Below are 22,335 nucleotides of genomic sequence, written 5' to 3'. Positions count from 1 at the left end.
TTTAATTCTGTTATTGAAGACTTTATTTTTTTAAAAAAATTTATTTTTCAATATACAATATTATATTAGTTTCAGGTGTACAACATAGTCATTAGACATTTATACAACTTATGATGTGAATACCCTGATAAGTCTAGTACCCATCTGACACCATTTATAGTTATTATATTATTGACTATATTCCCTATGCTGTACTTTACAACCAGCCCCTTATTACTGCCAATTTGTACTTCGTAACTTACTGTTTTTCTTAAGAAACTATAGAAATCATATTTCTTTTAAACTGTATATTTCTGGAATCTTAGTCATAATTTTTTATTCTTATTGCCAATAGGTTTTTGAAAATTAAGTTAACTCAGAGAAGGTAAAATTCTCTTTTCAGGATTTCCAACATAGTGATTATGAGGATCTCTTTAAAGAGGCTACAGAAAGGTATAACTAATATGCTTATTTAATTTTCTATTTATTCATATTCATAGCTAGCTCTCTGAGTGGAGACAGTGAATAATGGCCCTCAAATATTTAAGATATTTGATATATCTTTTTCAAGATATATCTCTTCATAGTAAGTACAACCTGATTTGGTAGAAATAGGATAAATTTATGATTTCATAAATATGGTATTAACACAACAAAAGATATTCCTACAGAATTCAGTATCGCTATCCTCTCAGCAATTCCACAGTTAAGCCTCTGTAAATGTGTGTGGAGCTCCTGGAGGGGCCATTGTACTTGATGTATGGTAAAGCTCACTCAGTACCTCATGACATAGAATTATATCTTTCCAGAAAGAAAATAATATGCTAGAAACAATAGGACTCTTAGCATGGTGAATTCTTGGTATTTTGTCTAAAAAAATTTAAAGAACAAAGAAAAAAGTAAATTTTAATTAAAACAAACAAACAAACAAAAGAAATAGCAGCTTTCAAGGTTATAAGATGTTCAAATTTAGGTGTTATATGTAAAAACATATCAAATAAGGAAACATTTTATTGAGTCATATTTCCTTAGAGATTTCTAAGTAGTATTAGCTATAGTCACTAGGATGGCACTGCATAATAATGTGCATAGTATAAACCTTGTTATGTACAACTTTTAGAAGTATATTAAATGAACAAATTAATAGCAATAAAAAAGGCATTTTGAGATACTATAATATGCTGATAGTATATATTAATTAGTATATATAGTAGATACTAATTATATTTTGAGCACTGTGTACAAATACAAAAATTACATAGTTCTTGCTCTTTAGTTTACAGTTTAATTAGGGAAACAGACATATAAAAGACAAATTTAAATACAATGTAGTAAATATTATTATAGAGTCAAAGTCCAAGGATTGTGAGTACAGAAGACAGAAAACCATGCAAGGGGGGAGTTCCTCACAAGCTCTTTGATGAAAAGGTATTTTGATTGGATTTAGGATCTTAAATAAATAGAAACCTAGCAGGTGAAAAAGGGAATAAAATTTCAAGCTGAGGGAAGAATTTTGAACAAAAATAAGAAGCTGTGAAAATATCTTATTAATGGTGAGAAATGTTATACGTGAAGAGTTGTAGAGTATGTATGAATTGGAATGCCAGGAAACTTGAGAAGATGAGAGGTAGAATCAAAAACATAAGATGGGCCAGAGTGTGAAGAAATTCAATACATATGAAACCAAGGAGTATACATTTTACCCTGACTGCTAGAATGAAAATAAAGCACAGATGAAGTCTTTGTTTTATTCATGTATGTATGTGTGTCTGTCTATCTATCATCTATCCATCTATCATCTATCTATCATCTATCATCTGTCATCTGTCATTATCTGTCTATCTAGAAGGAGGATTTCTGTTAGCAAGGCGAGAGATAGCAGGCAGGAAACAGAGAACAATTAGATGTTTATAGAAATCCAAGAAAAGACGAGAAGGAGAAAGAAACTACCTACAGAAGCAAAAAAAGGAAAAAAAAGCATTTATTTTGTTAAGGTTAAGCATGAAGTGCATGAAGGAAACTAGTAGAGATAATGATGAAAAAGGAAAATGTAGGCAGGGACCAGAGTGCTAACATCCTAAACTTATGTGTCCAGTAAGGAGACTTGGTTAATCCTGAAGTTAGTGGGCAGGGATAATTAAATTTGGATTTTAGGGAGAATTTTTTCTAGAAATTGGAAATTAGATGCAGAAGCCAAATTAGCAGGAGTTTGTTAAATGAGGTTGCAAAAGAAAGTGCAATGATAGTCTAGATAGAAAGCAAGTGTGGACTGGTATTTGAAAAATCTGTTAAAAATAGCAGTAGTTAGATGGAGATAGAAAATTTAAAGGGTTTTCTGTTTAAGATGAGAGAGAATCGAGCATCCTTATAATATGCAAGAATTTGTAGATAAGGAAAGATTAATTATATGTATATAAAGATAGTTTTAGAAAAATATCTCTGAGGAGACAGAGGTATGGGGTTAAGAATGTGGATTGATTCTGAACAAGAAGAAAGCAAGGAGTAATGAAGATTGTTGATACATCTAAATACACATTTTAAAAAAAGTTGAAAGGATTTTCTGGCTTGCATTTTGTAGAAGGGGCTACATTTTTACTACAGCGGAGAATTAATAGAGGGACTACATGAAGGTTGTAGTTCAGAATTAGCTGCAGTGAAGGAATGGTAAAGGAAACGGACAGAAATATACCTGTGTTTTCCAAATGGCTCTCTTCTGATATTAGAAACCCCAGTGACTCCAGTACTGTTTTCCTACAGTCTAGATAAAGAAGGAAAAAAGGTGAAAAGGTGGATAGATCCAAGGTGACTAGTTTGCAAGCCAGGTAAAAGTGGGAGGAAATGGAATTTGGGATCGGACGTTGGGATTTTGGAATTATATCTTTGGAAGTGGGCTTGTTCTAGGTGCTGACAATGGCAGTGGGTGGCTTAACTGAAATGGAAGTGAATGTCAATTTAATTTTTACTGTAGATTATCAGAGAGTCTTAAATGTATACATTCGTTGACACCACGAACAATATATATATTTATTTTCTAGTGAGAGTGAGCGCAGTATGTGGTCAGCCAGTGGCTCCTTCTTAAGAGACAAGTGGAGCAGTGAGGATGATGAGCTAGCAGGGCCATCCCATACTGTTTCTTCTCGGCTTCATGGTATGTCTTCATCCTATTTCTATTACAAGATTTCTTGAAGGGGCTACATTTCAGAGGTATATATGAAGAGATTTCTAATATAAATTCAGGAATAAACTAGGAAAACTTTTTAAAATGGGGAAAACCTGATTTTCTTGTATTTTCTTTTAAAAATAAAGAAAATGCTCCCCACCCCATATTCATAAGGGCAAATTTCTAACCTTTCTTTAAATATTTAAATATATCAAACATGTCATTTTAATAAAATGGGCTATTTGTATTTTCTTAAATTATGGATTATAGATTTATAAAGACTTTAATATGACTTTCCTCATTTCTTTAATTTTAATTTGTGACACAGTATATACTTTGTAAGTAAAATGATAACTTTTTTGGATTACATATAATCACATATTGTGGGAAAAAGGAAAATAGAAGTATGTATAATGAAATAAATCATAATGAAGAATACTCCAAATTTTTTCTGTGTATGTATTTACATTTATATATAATATAAACATAAATATAACCATGAATGAATCTATTCATTCATATATGTGTGTGTGTGTAGACTTGTGTGTGTGAGGTTGGGGGATCATGTACATACTTCAAAAAACTTTGGAGTTAGAGAGAATTTTTAGAGATCACCCATTTCAACCTCCCATCAAGTGCCAGAATCATCTTCTAAGTACATCCTCTCCCTAATTTTTAAAGAATAAATTTTTGTAACTTATTTGGACAAGTTATTGTGACATGTGGAATTTAAAATTATTTTGTTTAACCTCATGCGAACCTCTTTGAAATTCAGTTTAGAGTGGCATGACATTTATATTCATTTGGAAAGAATTGGAATGCTTATGATATTAAATTCTCCCCTCTATGTAAAGAACGAAGTCAGTCAAGAAATCAGCCGCAGTATGTGTGAGCCACAAAATGGCCATTGTTTCAGGTTCACTTTCCAAATCTCACACAAGAACCTTTCTTGTGGACCATCTTAACTGGAAACATTTAGGGAATGGAATTCTGGAAAAAAGTTCAGCCTAGCCGTGTTGACATTATCGCAAAGCCACCACATTCTATGCCTTGTCAACTTGACACTCACACATATTTCTTTAAACTATAATCTCCAAATAAAACAAAATTATCCTTCCATCAATGATGATGCATTATCTTGTGTGCAACTGAAAACACACTCTCACCTCAACCCCAAAAGAGTATACAAAATCTTTTTTTTAAATCTTTGAGTGATGTTTTTTCTTCTAATCAGGAGAACTGATTCACACTCCCCTTCATTATCCTATAAAAGAATACAAAAATATTTGGTTAATTTATATATATATTTGAATATATATGAATATTTGATATCTATCTATCTATCTGATATATATATGTATATATCAGATATTCACATTGAAAAAGGAACAGTTGCTCATAACTATTACATCCTTGTTTGTGCAACTGGTCATCACATGGTTGTATCTGGTGTCTATAACTGCCTTCTTTTCCTACTCATTCTACATTCTCTTTGACCTCAGCAAACACCTCAATTGGTTATAGTTTCTTATCTAGTAGGGTGACACAAACTTTTATTACTGAAGGGTCTGAGCTAAAAACAGTCATGCCTGGATTACATTGTTGTAATTGTCCATTGACTTTAATCCCTGTAGAGACACTCTAGATCAGCAGTCCCCAAACTTTTTCGTACCAGGGACCAGTGCTCCTATGAGAATCTAATGCCTGATGATCTCAGGTGGGGCTGAGGCAGTGATGCTAGCACTGGGGAGCAACTGCAAATACAGATGAAGCTTCTCTCTCTGGCCCGCCACTCACCTACTGTGCGGCCCAGTTCCTAACCCCGGTTGGGGACCCCTGCTCTAGATAATCACGTGAATTTTAGACATACTCCTTCTTACCCCTATTGTTTAGCAGCAATGCACTTTCCCCTTGATAATTAGAAATTAGTAACACCAAGCATTATAGTAATGCCCTCCCTGCACCCCCTTTTATCTGTCAGTTTAGTAGCGGGAGGAGCCCAAAATGGTCTGGTGGCATTCTCAACTTTTAGTTCAATGGGATCACTGTTATGTCCCCTGATGGAAACATTCCTCACTCTGTTTAGGTCTGCTTTGATTTCTTTCATCACTGTTTGGTGGTTTGTTGTTTTAAACATACATTTCGTATTAGATTTTTATCCAAATATTTCATATTTTGGTGCTATTTTAAATGAGACTTAAAAAAATACTTTAACTTACATTGTTCATTGATGGTATATAGAAATATAATTGATTTTTTGGATATTGCTCACGTATCCCTTTACTTTATTAAATTCACAGTAGTTAATTTATCAACATTGGTTCATTAATTGTAACAAGTGTACCATCCTAATATAAGTGTTAATAGGGGAAACTGTAGCATGGGATATATAGGAACTCTCTGTACTTTCTACTAATTTTTTTGTAAATATACATCTGTTCTAAAAGATAAAGTCTTTAAAAAATTTTTTTTTCTAAGTTCTCTTGTGACTTTTTCTTTGATTCATGGGTTATTTAGAAATATGTTTTTTACTTTCCAAATTTTTGAGGATTTTCCAGATACGTTATTGAAAATATTGATTTCCAAATGTTTGGAAAGTTAAATTTCATTATGATTCAAGGGCATACTTTATATTGATTCCTTTTAATTTACTAAGGTTTGATTTTCAGCCTAGAATATGTTCTGTCTGGTAAACGCTCCATGTACACTTGAAGAGATTTTTATTCTGTTGTTGTAAGGAGTGTCTTATAGAGGTCAGTTAGGTCAAGTTGTTGTTCAGTTCTTTATGTCCTTACTGATTTTCTTGTACTTGTTCCATTGATTCCTGAGTGAAGAATAATGAAGTCTTTAATTATAATTGTGAATTTTCCTGTTTCTCCTTTTAGCACTATCAGTCTTTATTTCATGCATTTGGAAATTCTGTTAAGTGTGTACACATTTAGCATTATTATGTCTTTTCTGTGAATTGACCTTTTATCATTAGTAATGATGTTTTTTAAATAATGGATTTTATTTATTTGAGCATTTTTAGATTCACAGCAAAATTGGGAAGGTACAGAGATTTCCTATATACTCCCTGCCCCCACACATGCAGAGGCTCCACCACTGTCAATATCCCTTACCAGAGTGGCATATTTGTCATGGTTGTTGAACCTGTACTGAGGCATCATCACCTGGAGCTCATAGTTTAAATTAGGGCTCACTGTTGGTATTGTACATTCTATGGGCTTGTACAAAATGTACAATGACATGTATCCACCATTATAGTTTCAAACAGAATAGTTTCAATGCCCTAAAAACCCCCAGTTCTCTACTTATCTCTCCTGCCTCTCACTAATGACTTTTATCTTTTTTTCTTCTGAAATCTACTTTGTTGTTGATATATTTTCTGATATCAATATAGCCACTCTACTTTCTTTTGATTAGTGTTCCCATGGTATATATTTTTCCATCCTTTTGCTTTTGACTTGCCTGTGCTTTTATATTTAAAGTGGTTTTTTATAGGCATTGCATGGTTGAACCTTGCTTTTTCACCTAGTCTCACAATCTCTTTCCTTTAAATGGTGTTTTTAGGCTGTTTGCTTTCATATCTACCACATTAGATTTAATTTTACCATTTCTTAATTGTTTTCCATTATTCCTTCTATTTTTTAATCTTTTTCCCTATTTTTCTGACTTTTCTTAGATTATTTTGTGATTTCATTTTATCTTCCCAATTGTCTTATTTATACCTTTTAAAATTTTTTTCTTTGTTATCCTAGGATTTACAATATATATTTTTAATTTCTCAAGGTTTATCTTTTCTGTCTTCAAATAACATTATATTACTTCACATATAGTGTAAAAACCTTACGATAGAGTCTTCCTAATTTCTCCCATTCATCTTTTGTGCAACTGTTTTAAAATATTTTAATTTTACATGACATTAATCATGATATACCTATTTAATAATTTTGTTTTAGATAACCAGTTTTATATTTAACTACATTTATGGAGTTTTTAGAACTCTTCATTTCTTTGTGTTGATTCAGTTTTCCGTTATATATGTTTTCTGCCTGAAGATCTTCTTTGAATATTTCTTATAGTGTAAATTTGCTGCTAATGAGCTCTCTCAGTTTTTGTTTGCTTGTAAAATAAATCTCCAATTATTATTTCAAATATTTATTCATATTCATATCCTCCCCCCCACCCCATCTCTCCTTTTTTGATTCCAATTGTTTGATATTGATATTGGTCTGTAGCTCTTAGATGGTCTCTTCTGTGTCTTTGACCTCCCCTACTCATTTTTCTTTTTCAGTTTAGGTAATGCCCATTGACCTATTTTTAATTATGCTGATTATTTTCTTGCTAGTATCAAGTCTATTGATGAGCCCATTGGTGGTATTCTTTATTAATACTACATTGTTTTTCATTTTTAGCATTTCTGCTCAATTCTTATGCTTTCTATCTTGGATGCAATTCCCCATTTGTTCATCATGCATGTTGTCCACTTTTTTGCTAAATCCTTTAGCATTGATCTTAGTTACTTTAAATTCATTGTCTGATAGTTTTGTCTTATCTTTGTCTTGTTCTGTTGATTGCTTTATGTTCTGACAGTTTTTCTTTTCTTTTCTTTTTTTGTGTCTTTGTGTGCCATATAATTTTATTGTTGTTATTATTGAAATCTGGATATCTTGTTTTTTAGATACTGAAGTAAATAGGAGTGGACATGCCTCTTCCTTTGGTAGGCCTTCAGTGTGAGGAATTAAGATAATTTAGTTAGGAATTCAGCAGAGTTTGGGTTTTGATATTGCTGTGGTTACTCTCAGTGCACCACTAGTTTCAAATTCTTGTATTGTTACCTCGTGGTTCAAATGGAAAATGGTATGCCATTTTCAGTGTCTACTCTACTCTTTACTTTAGATCTTCCTGTGGTACCTGCAACTCAGAGAAGGTTTCTATCCATGATCTGGTTTATTCCTTAGCAATAGAGTGCTGTTGTTTGTAATTCTGTTGCTTGCTAACCTGGTTGGGGATGGGAGTGACATTCTCTTCTGTCTTTGTTCAGCCTTGTTAAGGTGCATATCCCTAGGATGGTGCCTTCTCAGTTATCCTGCCCTTTCTTCAGGGGTGGGTAATTTGTTATGGTCTGAGCCCAAAATACTTTTCTTCCTTCTCTACCCCCAATGTTAGTGAGTCTTAACTTGTGCTTTGAGGGAAATAGGGTTTGTTGCTCTTTTCCTAATTCTTATGCTTTTGATTCTTAGGGGAAAAAGGGAAAAGGAACTGGGTGGGGCTTCACGCCTTTTCTGCAGGAGTTGTTGCTTCCCTTTCCAAGTTTGCAACATGTGAGATTTCTTGAGTTTTTCATCTTGTCTCCACTTTTTCTTCTGAGTGTCTGATGAGGTCCTCACAAGCGTATTTTTTTCTTTTTTCTTTTTATTAATTTACGTACACATGTCTTCCCTATAAATACACTCATTTTCAACTGTCTAATTTGCTTCTCGTAGTGTTTGATTTAATTATCAGTTCTATAATTATATATTTTTGGCTTTCATTTTATTGGGCTATAAACTTCTTGTTCATTTAATTTTATTGTTTTATCTCACTTTTGTACTATTATTTAATATAATTCAGAGTGACATCAGAATCATGGTGGTGTGATGGGTCCCCTTGATCTCTCCCCCTGAAAGTACAACAAATTGAACAGCTACAATCCAACAGAAAATTTCCAGCCTACCATACAAACACATCTGAAATATATGCACATCAAAGCATCTGAAAGTGGGCGAATTGGGGTGAGCAAAGGAGGAGGAAGGGGAGAGGAGTGGAGACCAGTGCCACTGACGCAGCCCAGAGTCCTTTGTGGGACTCAGGAAGAGGGGAGGAATCAGGTTGAGGTGCGCACTCTCTATAGACCTGAGCATTTTTGCCTGAGTGATTAGCATATCCTACAGTGGTGGAATCCAGTGATCAGGGCAGAAACCAAGGCAGAGACAAAATACAGAGGTGCGACAGCTGTGTTCTAGCAACTGCCATCGTCAGGCAGAAAGTCAAATCATGGAACCTGGACGCATCCCCCAACCCTCCCAGAGCTCACCTCCCTGTACTTTTCCTGGGCTAGCAGTGGGTCCCAGGGGAAACTGCATCAGTGAGTGTGGGCTACAGAGCAGGAAGTTTGTGGCTCTGGGAACTGAGGAGACACACACAGCTGCTGGTCACAGAGACAGGAGTGGAGATACAGAAGCCAGGCTGCTGAACCCTGGTGGTCAGTATAACTAGAAGGAAAAGAGACACAGCCACACTGGTGGCCTCTCTCAACTCACCCCACCCCAATCCATCTAGGCTGATCCAGGGGAAAGCACTAGGGCATCTCACGTAGCACATCTGGCTGCTGGGACAGTACTGGGACTTTAGGGGCTCTTCAGAGGCTTGGAACCCCATCACTCATCACATTCTCCCATGGGGGTGGAGCCCTGGAACCAAAGTGATCTGGTCACAGAGGAGACATACTTCCCCATGGAATAAAGGGTTTTGTTTTTTTTTTTTTTTTGCCACACAGCATAGATCTGAGAGGCCTGGGTAGTTCAGGAGGCTTGTGCACCACCTACCGGAAAACAAAGAAAAACCTCTTCTTGTCACCCTGCTAAAGAGAGATCACTCTTAAAAAAATAAAATTTGTTTTAAAAAACAGAGTACGTTCCCATAAATGCCATAAACAACCAAGGTGACAAGGCAGCTCAGAAAATTAATGACAAAGAAAGTTCTCAAGGCAGCCTGAGAAAAGAAGATGGTAACCTATAAAGGAAAACTCATTAGATTATCATCAGATTTATCAGCAGAAACTTTACAAACTAGGTGGTAGTGAAATACAATATTTAAACTACTGAAAGAGAGAAAATTACTGCCAAGAATAATATACCCAGCGAAGTTCTCCTTTAGATATGAAGGAAAAAAAAGACCTTTTCAGGCATACAGAAGCTGAGGGGATTTTCTACCACAAGACCTGCGTTACAGGAAATACTGAAGGGGATCTTGAAATAAAGAGACAAAAAAATACAAAACTATGAATGAGGTGACTAACAGAAAATTTCAACCCTTATTCAGAATAAGGTTGGAATAATGTTTACATATTTATGTAACTTAAATATTACATAATGGTTAAAGGAATTAAAAACATTTTAAAAAGAAAAGAACACAATAGCTATTGCAACTCAGAAATGAATTCACACAAAAATAACAATAATTTGAGACAAAGGGAGAGGGAGTAAAGGTCTGAATTTGCAAAGAGGAATGGAGGTAAGACTCACATAGAAGGAAAAGGACTACTGTATATATGAAATTTTCTTTTATGTAAACTTAATGGTAACAACACACAAAAATCCAGAACTGAGACACATAACATAAAAAAAGGGAACTGAGAGAAAAATAATAGAATACCACCAAACAGAAACACAAGGGCAAAGAAACAATGGAGATACAGAGCTACCAGGAACAAAAGACAAAATGGCTATAGGAAAACCTCATATATCAATAATCGCCCTAAATGTAAATGGACTGGAACTCACCAGTAAAAAGGCACAGAGTAGCAGATTGAATCAAATATCAAAAACCAACTATACGCTGCCTTCAAGAGACACATCTAGCTGCAGGGATAAATATAGACTCAAAGAGAAAGAGTGAAAAATGATATTCCAAGCAAATGGCATCCGGAGAAAAGCGGGGGTAGCCATACTTATATCTGATGAAATAGACTTCAGGATAAAAAAAGGTAAAGAGAGACAAAGATGGACACTTCATAATGATAAAGGGGACAATACATCAAGAAGACATAATGTTGATCAATATATAAGCTCCCAGTTAGAAAGCACCAGGATATATAAAGCAACTACTAACAGAACAAAAAGGAGAAACTGACAGAAAAACAATTACAGTAGGGGACCTAAATATCTTACTACACCTATGACTAGATTATCCAAACAGAATATTAATAAGGAAATATCAACCTTAAATCAGACATTAGACCAATCGGGTCATAATTGACATTTACAGTCTTTCAATCCCAAAACACCATTTTATACAGTCTTCTGTAATCCACATGGAACATTTGCAAGGCTAGACCATATGTTGTGACATAAAACTAGCCAACAAAAAAGACTGAAATCATATCAAGTATATTCTCCAACCACAACACATCGAACCTGGAGATCAACTGCAAAAAGAAAGCAGAAAAAACAAACAAACAAACAAATATATGGAGATTAAACAACTAAAGAATGAACGGGCCAAAGAAGAAATTAAAGAAGAGATACATAGAAACAAATGAGAATGAAAATATAACATGTCAAAACTTTTGGGCTACAGCAAAAGCAGTAATGGGGGAAAGTTTATTTCATTACAGGCTTATCTCAAGAAACAAGAAAAATCTCAAATAAACAAACATTACATCTTAAAAAAAACTAGAAAAGGAAGAAAAAATGACGCTCAAAGACAACAGAAGGAAGGAAATAAGAAATATTAGGCAGAATTCAATGAAACCAAGAACAAAAACATAATAGAAAAATTAATGCAACAAAGAACTGATTCTTCGAAAAGATCAATAAAATTAATAACCTCCTGGCTAGACTCACTAAGGAAAATAGACACAAATAAACAAAATCGGCAGTGAAAGAGGAGAACTTAGGACAGATAGACCACCGAAATACAAAGGATCATACAAGAGTACTATGAAAGATTACATGCCACCAAATTCAGTAACCTAGAAGAAACTGACAAGTTCTTGGAAATATACAACCTTCCTAGATTGAATCACGAAGTAGCAGAAAATCTAAATAGACCAATCAACAGTAAGGAAATTGAAACAATCATCAAAAACCTCCCCCCAAAGTAAATGTCCAGGACCAGATGGCTTCACTAGTGAACTCTACCAAACATTCAAACATGATTTAATATCTGTTCTGTTTAAGCTCTTCCAAAAAACTGAAGAAGAGCCAATACTTCCTAACTCATTTTATGAGGCCAACATAAAATGATACCCTGATACCAAAACCTGAGAAGGATAACATAAAAAAAAAGAAAACTATAGATCAATATCTCTGATGAATACAGATGGAAAAATGCTAAATAAAATGCTAGCAAATCAAATACCATACATTAAAAAGAGTATACATCATGATCAAATGGGGTTCATTCCAGAGGCACAAGGAAGGTTCAACAGACACAAATCAATCAATGGGATACACCACATAAACAAAATAAAAGGTAAAAGTCATATGATCATATCAATAGATGCAGAAAAAGCATTTGACAAGATACAGCATCCATTTATGATTAAAACACTTAATAAAATAGGTATAGAAGGAAAGTACCTCAACAAAATAAAGGCCATATACGACAAAACCTCAGCTAATATGATACGTGATGGTGAAAAATTAAAGCCTTCCCTCTCAGATCAGGAACAAGACAAGGTCGTCTGCGTGCACTACAGAATATTTAATATAGTGTTCAGTATAGTGTTGAAGTCCTAGCTTGAGCAATCAGGCAAGAGAAAAATAAGAGGTATCCAAACTGGAAATGAAGAAGTCAAACTGTTACTTTTCTGCAGATTCTCTAGATAGAAAACCCTAAAGACTCTACAAAAAAAACTATTAGCATTAATGTATAGGCTAAGTGGAGAGCCAGAAGAGAGAAAGAGCAATTAGGGAGATTGTTTTATAAACAAACTATATAAATGTCTAAGCCATGTACTATATACTTGAAACTAATAAAATAAAAAATTTAAAAAGCTATTAGCAACAATAAACAAATACATTAAAGTTGCAGGATACAAAATCAACTTACAATAATCCATATTGTTCCTATACACTAACAATGAAATTTCAGAAAAACAAATTTAAAAAAAAAATTTCTTTTGCAATTGCAACAAAAAGAATAGAATACCTAGGAATAAACTTAATGAAGCATATGAAGGACTTATACTGAAAACTATAAGACATTATTAAAAGAAATTAAAGACACTAAGAAATTGAGACACTCCGTGTTCATGGATGGAAGAATCGACATAGTTAAAAAGGCCATATTAAATAATAATAATAAGATAAAATAAAAAATAAAAGACCCATATTACCCAAAGCAATATACATTCCCATCACATATGCTATCCCCATCAAAATCCCAATGACATTTTTTTTTAAAGGAATAGAACAAAAAAATCATCAAATTTGTATGGAATCACAAGAGAGCCTGAATAGCCAAAGTAATCAAAGAACAAAGCCAGTTGTATCATACTGCCTGACTTCAAATTATACTACAAAGCGACAATAATCAAAATAGCATGGTATTAGCAAGACAACAGATACACAGACCAATGAATGAATGAACCCACATATATATGGGCAAATAATTTTTGATAAAGGAGCCAAAACATACAATGGAAAAAAGAAAGCCTCTTTAATAAATGATGCCGGGAAAATTGGAAAGCCACACGCAAAAGAATGAAACTAGATTGCTATCTGTCAACATACACTAAAATTAACTCAAAATGGATCAAAGACCTAAATATAAGACCTGAAATAATAAATTGCATAGAACAAAACATACGTACTAAACTCATGGACCTTGGGTTTAGAGAGGATATTATGAATTTGACCTCAAAGGCAAGGGAAGTAAAAACAAAAATAAATGAATGGAACGATATCAAACTAAAGGCAAAAGGAACCATATACATAACAAAGAGGCAACCAACTGAATGAGAGAAGATATTCGCAAACAATGCCTCTGAAAAAGGGCTAATATCCAAAATATATAAAGGACTCATACAACTCAACAACAGGAAAAATGGGTGGAGGACCTCAACAGACACCACTCCCAAGAAGACATACACCTGGCCAACAGACATATGAAAGATGCTCAACTTCACTGACTATTTGGGAAATTCAAATAAAAAACAATGAGATACCAACTCACACCTGTTAGAATGGCAGTCATCAACAGGATAAGCAATAGCAAGTGTAGGAGAAGTTTTGAGGGAAAAATAACTCTCATACACTGTAGGTGAAAATATAAATTGGTACAGCCACTATAGTAAACAATCTGAAGTTTCCTCAAAAAATTAAGAATAGAATTACCATATGACCCAGCAATTCCTCTTCTGGGTATCTTACCCCCAAATTTGAAAACATTTATTCATAAAGATATATGCCACGCCCATGTTTATTGCAGCATTATTCACGGCCAAGACATGGAAACAACCAAAGTGCCCTTTCATAGAGGATTTGATAAAGAAGATATGGTATATATACACAATGGAGTATTACTTGGCCATAAGAAAATACTGCCATTTGCAACAACATGGATGAATCTTGAGATTATCATGCTAAGCGAAATAAGTCAGACAGAAAAAAATGAGAACCACATGATTTCACTCATATGTGGGATATAAAATTGAAAGCAACAAATGGGTAAGACAAATAAACAGAGATAAGGTACTTGGAAGATGGTGGGCTAGGTAAGAGCAGGGGTTGCCTCCTCCCAGGTCCACATTGAAATTACAACCAAATTATAAAATTATCAATGTGGAGAATTACTTGAAGTCCAGCTGATCATAACACCTATGTCTGATAATATAAAGGAGCCACATCAAAGCTGATAGGAGGGGCAAAGTCGCAAATCAGGCTGGACCCACACCTGCGAGTGGTGGAGGATCACTGGGAGGGAGAGCGAGGCTGGAGAGGCTCCCCTGCAGGAGAGGGGAGTCCTGGCATCATTTATGGACTCCTCAGCCCAGAGTCCTAACCCAGGGAAGAGGAGATTCCAATAACTCTGACTGGAAAAATCAGAGGGGATTCCAGCTGTCTGAGAGAGACAAAAGGAGACTGAAACCCTAGACGCCCCTTTAAAGGACTTAAGCACAGTCTTTCTGACCTGTGGACACTCGCCCAGGGCACCGGTGGTGGGTCAGAGGCTTGTGTGGGATTCATTCTGAGAAAGTACGCATTACATGAGCCAGAACTATGGCTGGAAGGGCAGCCACCATTGTGCCTTAGTCCGGCCCCTCTACCTGGCAATCTGCAGATGGCCAGCTTGACTGTGTAGATTTCTCCCACAGGGCCATTAGAAAGCTGCTGGCCTTAGGAGATCAGCTCACCCCACCCAACCTGCAGATTGCTTTTGTTGCTGGATGGCTGCCACACCCAGTTCCGATTCAGGGCCAAGCATTCACAGCCAGTGCTGTGAGTGCACGTTTCTGAGGTAGTTTCAGGTAGATAACTGCTGCCAACATGAACTTGGGTGAATATTGAGGATCTGTGGGCAAGTCTCAGACAACTGGTCTTGCTGTGATCTGGGACTTCTGTGGGAAAGTGAGAAAAGTTACCGAAGTAGCAGCAAGACTGAGGTTGTGTTGATCTGATTGCCATTGTCTCCCTGAGACCCTGCCCCACCCTACCCACAAATTGCTCCAGATGGCCCATTGACAGTGAACCACCCCTGCCTTGCCCCTCCCCCCTTGGTCTGCCAATCCACAAAGGCAGACAATTTTGGCTAGGAAAGCTCAGGAACTGCATGGAAATCAGTTTCAGGCAGACCTCTGCTGCCTGCAAGAGTTGCAATATTGCGTCTAGGGAGTACAGGGGTCTGTGGGACCACCCCAGATGGCAGCTGGTCTCACTGTGGTCTGTGACTACAGCGGGAACGCCAGGGCACAGAAGTTGCAGCAAAACTGAGGCTCTTTTGTTCGAATGACCCTTGTCTCCCTGAGATCCCACTTCACCCAAGCCACAAAGTGCCTGCAGCCCATTGATAGGCAGCCTCCCCTGCCCTGTTTGGATCTGGGGTTCCTCAGTCTGCGCAGGCAACAGACCTTGGCTAGTGCAGTGAGTGCATTTCTGGTAAAAGAGTCGTGGGCAGACCACTGCTGCCTGTACGAGCTACAATATCTCTTGCGGGAATTGCATAGGTCTGATGGCCCTTATTTCCTTGAGCTCCTGCCCCATCCAACACACAAAGTGCCCGCCACACATTGATAGGCAGCTGCCCCTGCCCTGGGATGGCACATTCAGGCCCAAGGTGGATAGTAGCTGACCTTGCTACGATTGGAAACTTGTACAGAGAGCCACAGAGACAGCTCTGGCATATAAACTGACACTGCAGTGGCAGGGGAAATTTACTCAGTAGACCCAAGAGATTCCCAAGGTCCCTACGCCACCCAACACGCATATCACCCAGAGGCTTTTCCAGATTCAGAGACTTATGGGCAACTACAGGCAGTGTCAGACCTGGAGGAGCACTGGTTCCTCTGCTTAATTGCCCTAGGTCATGGACAGTGGATAACCAGACTGCTGCCTACAGCATTGTTCTTCCACTTATCTATAGATCTAGCATACACAACAAACATCTGCAGATCACTTTGTAGTTCCTACCAGGTATCCTAGAGCAATCAAAAGCAGGGGCTGACCTTGGCCTATTGGGGAGCCCCTTCAAGGGGCCACAAAACCAATGCATCTAGAGGCTTACACCAGACCACAACAGAGCAACTCCTGACTAGTCACATAAGCAATACATGCAAAGGGTGGTTGCAACAAGTACATAAGCCTGCTAGGGCAAATCCCACTCAGTGGGGTCAGCCCCCACACAGCAACTCTTACCCTGTGGGTACAGCCAGTTCTCACAATTAGTCAGCCTGAGCTTTAATTTCATCCAATGATGTACTAACAACAGTAAAGACTTGGCAACAACAGAAGATCCCACACAATCCACACAAAGATCGTGTCCAGACCCGGGACATAGAAGATCAGGGAGAGTGTGCCAGTGGGCTACACAAGACACCTTCCACATTAGGCCATCTGGCCAAAGTTAAGAGACAAAACAAATATTCCTGACACATAGAAACGAACACAGAGGCCAATAAAATGAGAAAAGAAGGAAATACGCCACAAACGAAACAACAGGACAAAACTCCAGAAAATAAGATAAATGAAATGGAGGCAAGCAACCTACCAGAGACAGAGTTCAAAATAATGATTATAAGGATGCTCAACGAACTTAGGGAGAGAATAGATGAGCATAATGAGAACCTCAACAAAGAGATGGTAAGCATAACAAAGGACATAAAAACTATAAAAAAAGAACCAGACAGAAATGAAGAATACGATAACTGAAATGAAGAATATACTAGAACGATTCAATAGTAGATTGGATGAAGCAGTAGATTAAATCAGCAAACTGGAAGACAAGGTAGCAGAATACGCCTAATTAGAACAACAAAAAGAAAAAAAAATCTGTTTAATGAGGATAGTTTAAAAGACCTCTGGGACAACATGAAGCACAATAATATTGCATCATAGAAGTACCTGAAGAAAGAGAGCAAGGGATTGAGAATCTATTTGAAGAAATAATGACAGAAAACTTCCCTAACCTGGCAAAGGAATTAGACATAAAAGTTCAGTAAGCCCAAAGAGTCCCAAACGAGAGGAATTCAAACAGACCCACACCAAACCCATCATAATTAAAACACCAAAGGTCAAATAAAAAGAGAAAATCTCAAAAGCAGCAAGAGAAATGCAGCTAGTTACTTACAAGGGTAACCCCAAAGAATGTCTGTGGAATTTTCAATGGAAACTTTGCAGGCCAGAAGGGACTGGCAAGGAGTATTCAAACTTATGAAAACCAAGAATCTACAACCATGAACTCTACCGAGTGATGCTTTTAATTAAAATGCAAGGTGAGATAAAGAGCTCCCCAGACTGGAAAAAGCTTAAGGAATTCATCATCAACAAGCCAGTAATAAAAAGAAATGTTAAAAGGACTTCAGTAAAAAGAGAAGGGGTAAAAAAGAAAATAGAAATAACAAATACAGATAATAAAATGGCAGTAACTATGTACCTATGAGAAATCACTTTAAATGTGAACATTAAATGCTCAAGTCCAGACATATAGGGTAGCCAAATGAATAAGAAAACAAGACTCATGCATATGCTGTTTAAAAGAGACCCATCTCAGATCAAATGACACTCACAGACTGAAAGTAAAGGGATGAAAAAGATATTTAATGCAAATGGAAATGAAAAAAACGAAGCCAGGGTAGCGATACTTACATTAGACAAAATAGACTTAAAAACAAAAGCTATAATAAGAGACAAAGAAGAGCATTACATGATGATAAAGGGATCAATAAATCAAGAGGACATAACCCTAGTAAACATACACACTCAACACAGGAGCACCTACATACATAATGAAATTATCAACTGCCATAAAAGGAGAGATCAACAGTAATATACTCATAGTAGGAGACTTTAACACCCCAATGACACCAATGGGCAGATCTTCCAGACAAAAAAAGTCAACAAGGAAACAATGGGCCTAAAAGACACACTAGACCAGATGGATTTTATAGATATTTTCAGAGCATTTTACCCCAAAGCAACAAAATATACATTCTTCTCAAGTGCACATGGAACATTTTCTAGGATAGACTACACGTTAGGACACAAAACAAGACAAAAATTTAAGAAGACTAAAATCATATTGGCCGTCTTCTCTAATCACAATGGTATGAAACCAGAAATCAACTACAAGATAAATACTGGAAAATACGCAAACACGTGGAGGCTAAATAACCTGCTATTAAACAATGAATGGGTTATTAATAAGGTCAAGGAAGAACTCAAGATAACTAGAGACAAATGAAAATGAAAACACAATGACTCAAAATCTGTGTGACACAGTGAAAGCAGTCCTAAGAGGGAAATTCATAGCAATACAGACCCACCTCAAGAAAAATAAAAAGCTCAAACGGTCTAACCATACACTTAAAAGAAGTAGAAAAAAAATAGCAAAGTTCTAAGTGAATAGAAGTAAGAAAATAATAGAAATCAGAACAGATATAAATGAAATAGGGTCTAGGAAAACAATACATAAGATTAATGAAACCAAGAGCTGGTTCTTTGAAAGGATAAACAAAATTTACAAACTCTTAACCAGGCTCATCAAAGAAAAAAGAGAAAGGACTCAAATAAATAAAATCAGAAATGAAAGAGGAGAAATAACTACGGACTCCACGGAAATACAAAGGTTCATAAGAAAATACTATGAGCAATTATATGCCAACAAATTGGACAATCTGGAAGAAATGGACACATTCCTAAAAACATACAGTCTCCCAAGACTGAGTCAAGAAAAAACAGAAAATCTGAACCGATTGATTACCAGCAAGGAAATAAAATCAGTATCAAAAATCTCCTGAAAAACAAAAGTCATGGACCAGATGGCTTTATAGACAAATTTTACCAAACATTCAAAGAAGAATGAACACCGATTCTCAAATTATTCCAAAAAAATTCAAGAAGAAAGAAGGCTCCCTAACTCCTTTGTGAGTCCACCATTACCTTGATCCCCAAACTAGACGATGACATTACAAAAAAAGAAAACTATAGGCTGATATCTCTTATGAACATTGATGCAAAAATGCTCAACGAAATATTAGCAAACTGAATTCAGCAATATGTTGAAAACATCATACAATGATCAAGTTAGATTTATTCCTGGAGTGCAAGATTGGTACAATATCTACAAATCAATGAATGCGATGCATCACATTAACAAATCGAAAGATAAAAACCATATGATCATATCAATAGATGCAGAAAAAGTATTTGACAAAATCCAGCATCCATTTGTGATGAAATCTCATCAAAGTGGGAATAGAGGGAAGATACCTCAACATAATAAAGGCCATATATAACAAACCTAACAGCTAACATCATACTCAATGGAGAAAGGCTAAAAACATTTTCCTTATAATCAGGAACAAGACAAGGATGCTCACTTTCATCACTCTTCTTCAGCATTGTATTGGAAGACATAGCTACAGCAATCAGACAAGAAAAAGAAATAAAAGGTATCTGAATTGGAAAGGAAGAAGTAAAACTCTTGCTATTTGCCGATGACATGATACTGTATATAGACAACCCTAAAGATTACACCAAAAAACTGTTAGAACTGATCAATGAATTCAGTAAAGTAGCAGGATACAAAATTAATATTCAGGAGTCAGTGACATTTTTATACACCATTGGTGAACTTTCAAAAAGAGAAATTAAGAAAACAATCCCATTTACAATTGCATGAAAAATAATAAAATACCTGGGAATCAAATTAACCAAGGAGGTAAAAGACCTGTTCTGGGAAAATTGTATGTCACTGAAAAAAAGAAATTGAAAAAGATACAGATTGATGGAAGCATATACCATGGTCATGGGTAGGAAAAATCAACATCATTAAAATGTCCATACTACCCAAAGCAATCGATGGATTCAATGCAATCCCTATCAAAATACCAATGACATTTTCAGAGAGCTAGAACAAATAATCCTAAAATTTATATGGAACTATAAAAGACCCTGAATAACCATGGCCATCTTGAGAAAGAAGAACAAAGTTGGAGGTATCACACTACCTGATACAGTAATCAAAACAGCATGTTACTGGCATAAAAACAGATACATTGATCAATGGAACAGAATAGAGAGGCCAGAAATAAATCCACACCTATATGCTCACTTAATATATGACAAAAGAGGCAAGAATATACAATTGGGTAAAGACCATCTCTTCAGTAAATGGTGTTGGGAAAATTGGACAGATACACGTAAAAAAAAAAAAAAGAAACTGGACCAGTTTCTTACACCATATACAAGAATAGACTCAAAATGGATTAAAGACATAAATGTAAGACCCAAAACTATAAAACTTTTAGAAGAAAACATAGGCAGTAAACTCTATGATATTGCTAACAGTACTTTCTTTTCAAATATATCTCCCTGGGCAAGAGAAACAAAAGAAAAAATAAACACATGCAACTACATCAATCTAAAAAGTTTTTGTACAGAAAAGGAAACCATCAACAAAACAAAAAGACAACCGACTGATTGGGAGAAGATACTCGCTAATGATACATTTGATAAAAAAGGTTAGTATCCAAAATATATAAAGAACTCATACAACTCAACAACAAAAAAATAAACAGTCCAATTAATAAATGGGCAGAAGATCTGAACAGATACTTTTCCAAAGAGGAAATACAGATGGTCAATAGACATCTGAAAAGATGCTCAAGGTCACTAATCATCAGAGCAATGCAAATTAAAACCACAATGAGATATCACCTGACACCTGTCAGAATGGCCATCATCAATAAATCAAAGAACAACAAGTGTTGGAGAGGATAAGGAGAAAAGAGAACTCTCATTTAAGCCAAGACTTAAATGTGTAGAGAGGCACTCATGTTGCTGGTACACACCATAGCAGACATGTCATTCCTGATGCTTCATTATACCTAAGGTGACATATTACTAGAGCCAACAGTTGTGATGGTGACTTTCCAGTTCCTCACAGTTGCTAAAGTGGTGTCATCCCGGAGCCAGTGGTTAGAGCAGTGGTGTTCAGCTCTCTCATATTCATCATTGTGGTAAAGGTAGCACTTTTCTTGGCAGACCATTCTGCTGTGTTATTTTTGGATCATAACAAGGGAAACACCTGCTCTTCAAACTTGCCCAATGATGTTGTCGGCACCAAATAGCTAAATAACATCTCTTTCTGTAATGATTGCCATTAGCTATATCTGAAGCCTGACACATACACCTTGTTGGAGTTCTTAGACCAGGCTACAATGAAAAGAAACCAAATTCATAATGACGTTAACATTAAATAAATATAATGCTAGTCCAGAGGTAGGAAGTGTTCCAGGTTCAAAAGCATTAGTTACTCAGTGATGTCATCAAGAATATAAGTTCTTTATGGTTTTTCTTTCTTTTTTTCTTTTTAATATTTACCATATTCAGTGTATTCCTTTTATGGTCTCACAAGGCTGCCTTTGGTAATCAGGGCCTTGTGCTTCTATGCTTATGTCCAGGCAGGGGATAGAGGTGGATAGAGGCTTGATTCTCTTGCCCATAATCCCTGAATAAACTTTTCCTTGCTTCCCATTGGCTCAAATCATCTACCTATTGCTGAATTATTCACTGGCTAGGGAATTATTGTGGCATGATTACAAATGGCTTTAACTAACCCTCAGGGTAGAATAGAATCACTGTTGGGAAGTCAATGACAGTATTCATTGCAGTCATTCTACCTTTCCTCTCTGCCTTCTCTCAGCTTCCCCCCACCGCCCCCCGTAAGGCTGGAACACAAGGGTAACTCTAAGCGTTTTTCCATTGAGG

At 36.1% G+C, this 22,335-nt stretch overlaps 1 protein-coding gene across 3 annotated transcripts in view; it reads left to right on the top strand.

Moving 5' to 3' along the window:
• Positions 1–340: 340 nt before the first annotated feature.
• PTPN20 (protein tyrosine phosphatase, non-receptor type 20) overlaps positions 341–22,335 on the top strand; it is a 50,881-nt gene continuing 28,886 nt past the window's right edge. For 2 of the 3 annotated variants that reach the window (XM_011355381.1, XM_023527883.1), the window contains exons 1-3: positions 341–432; positions 3,015–3,127; positions 20,760–20,765. In XM_011355381.1, coding sequence (XP_011353683.1) covers positions 3,031–3,127; positions 20,760–20,765 — 103 coding nt within the window. In that variant the 5' untranslated portion in view covers positions 341–432; positions 3,015–3,030. Of the gene's footprint in view, positions 433–3,014; positions 3,128–20,759; positions 20,766–22,335 lie in introns of those variants that run through there. The other variant, XM_023527882.1, reaches the window with a different exon arrangement.

The sequence above is a fragment of the Pteropus vampyrus genome, unplaced genomic scaffold (genome assembly GCF_000151845.1).
Source record: "Pteropus vampyrus isolate Shadow unplaced genomic scaffold, Pvam_2.0 Scaffold20, whole genome shotgun sequence".
Lineage (NCBI taxonomy): Eukaryota > Metazoa > Chordata > Mammalia > Chiroptera > Pteropodidae > Pteropus > Pteropus vampyrus.
The sequence above is the reverse complement of the archived record's forward strand: the minus strand, read 5'-3'. Positions and strand labels throughout refer to the sequence as shown.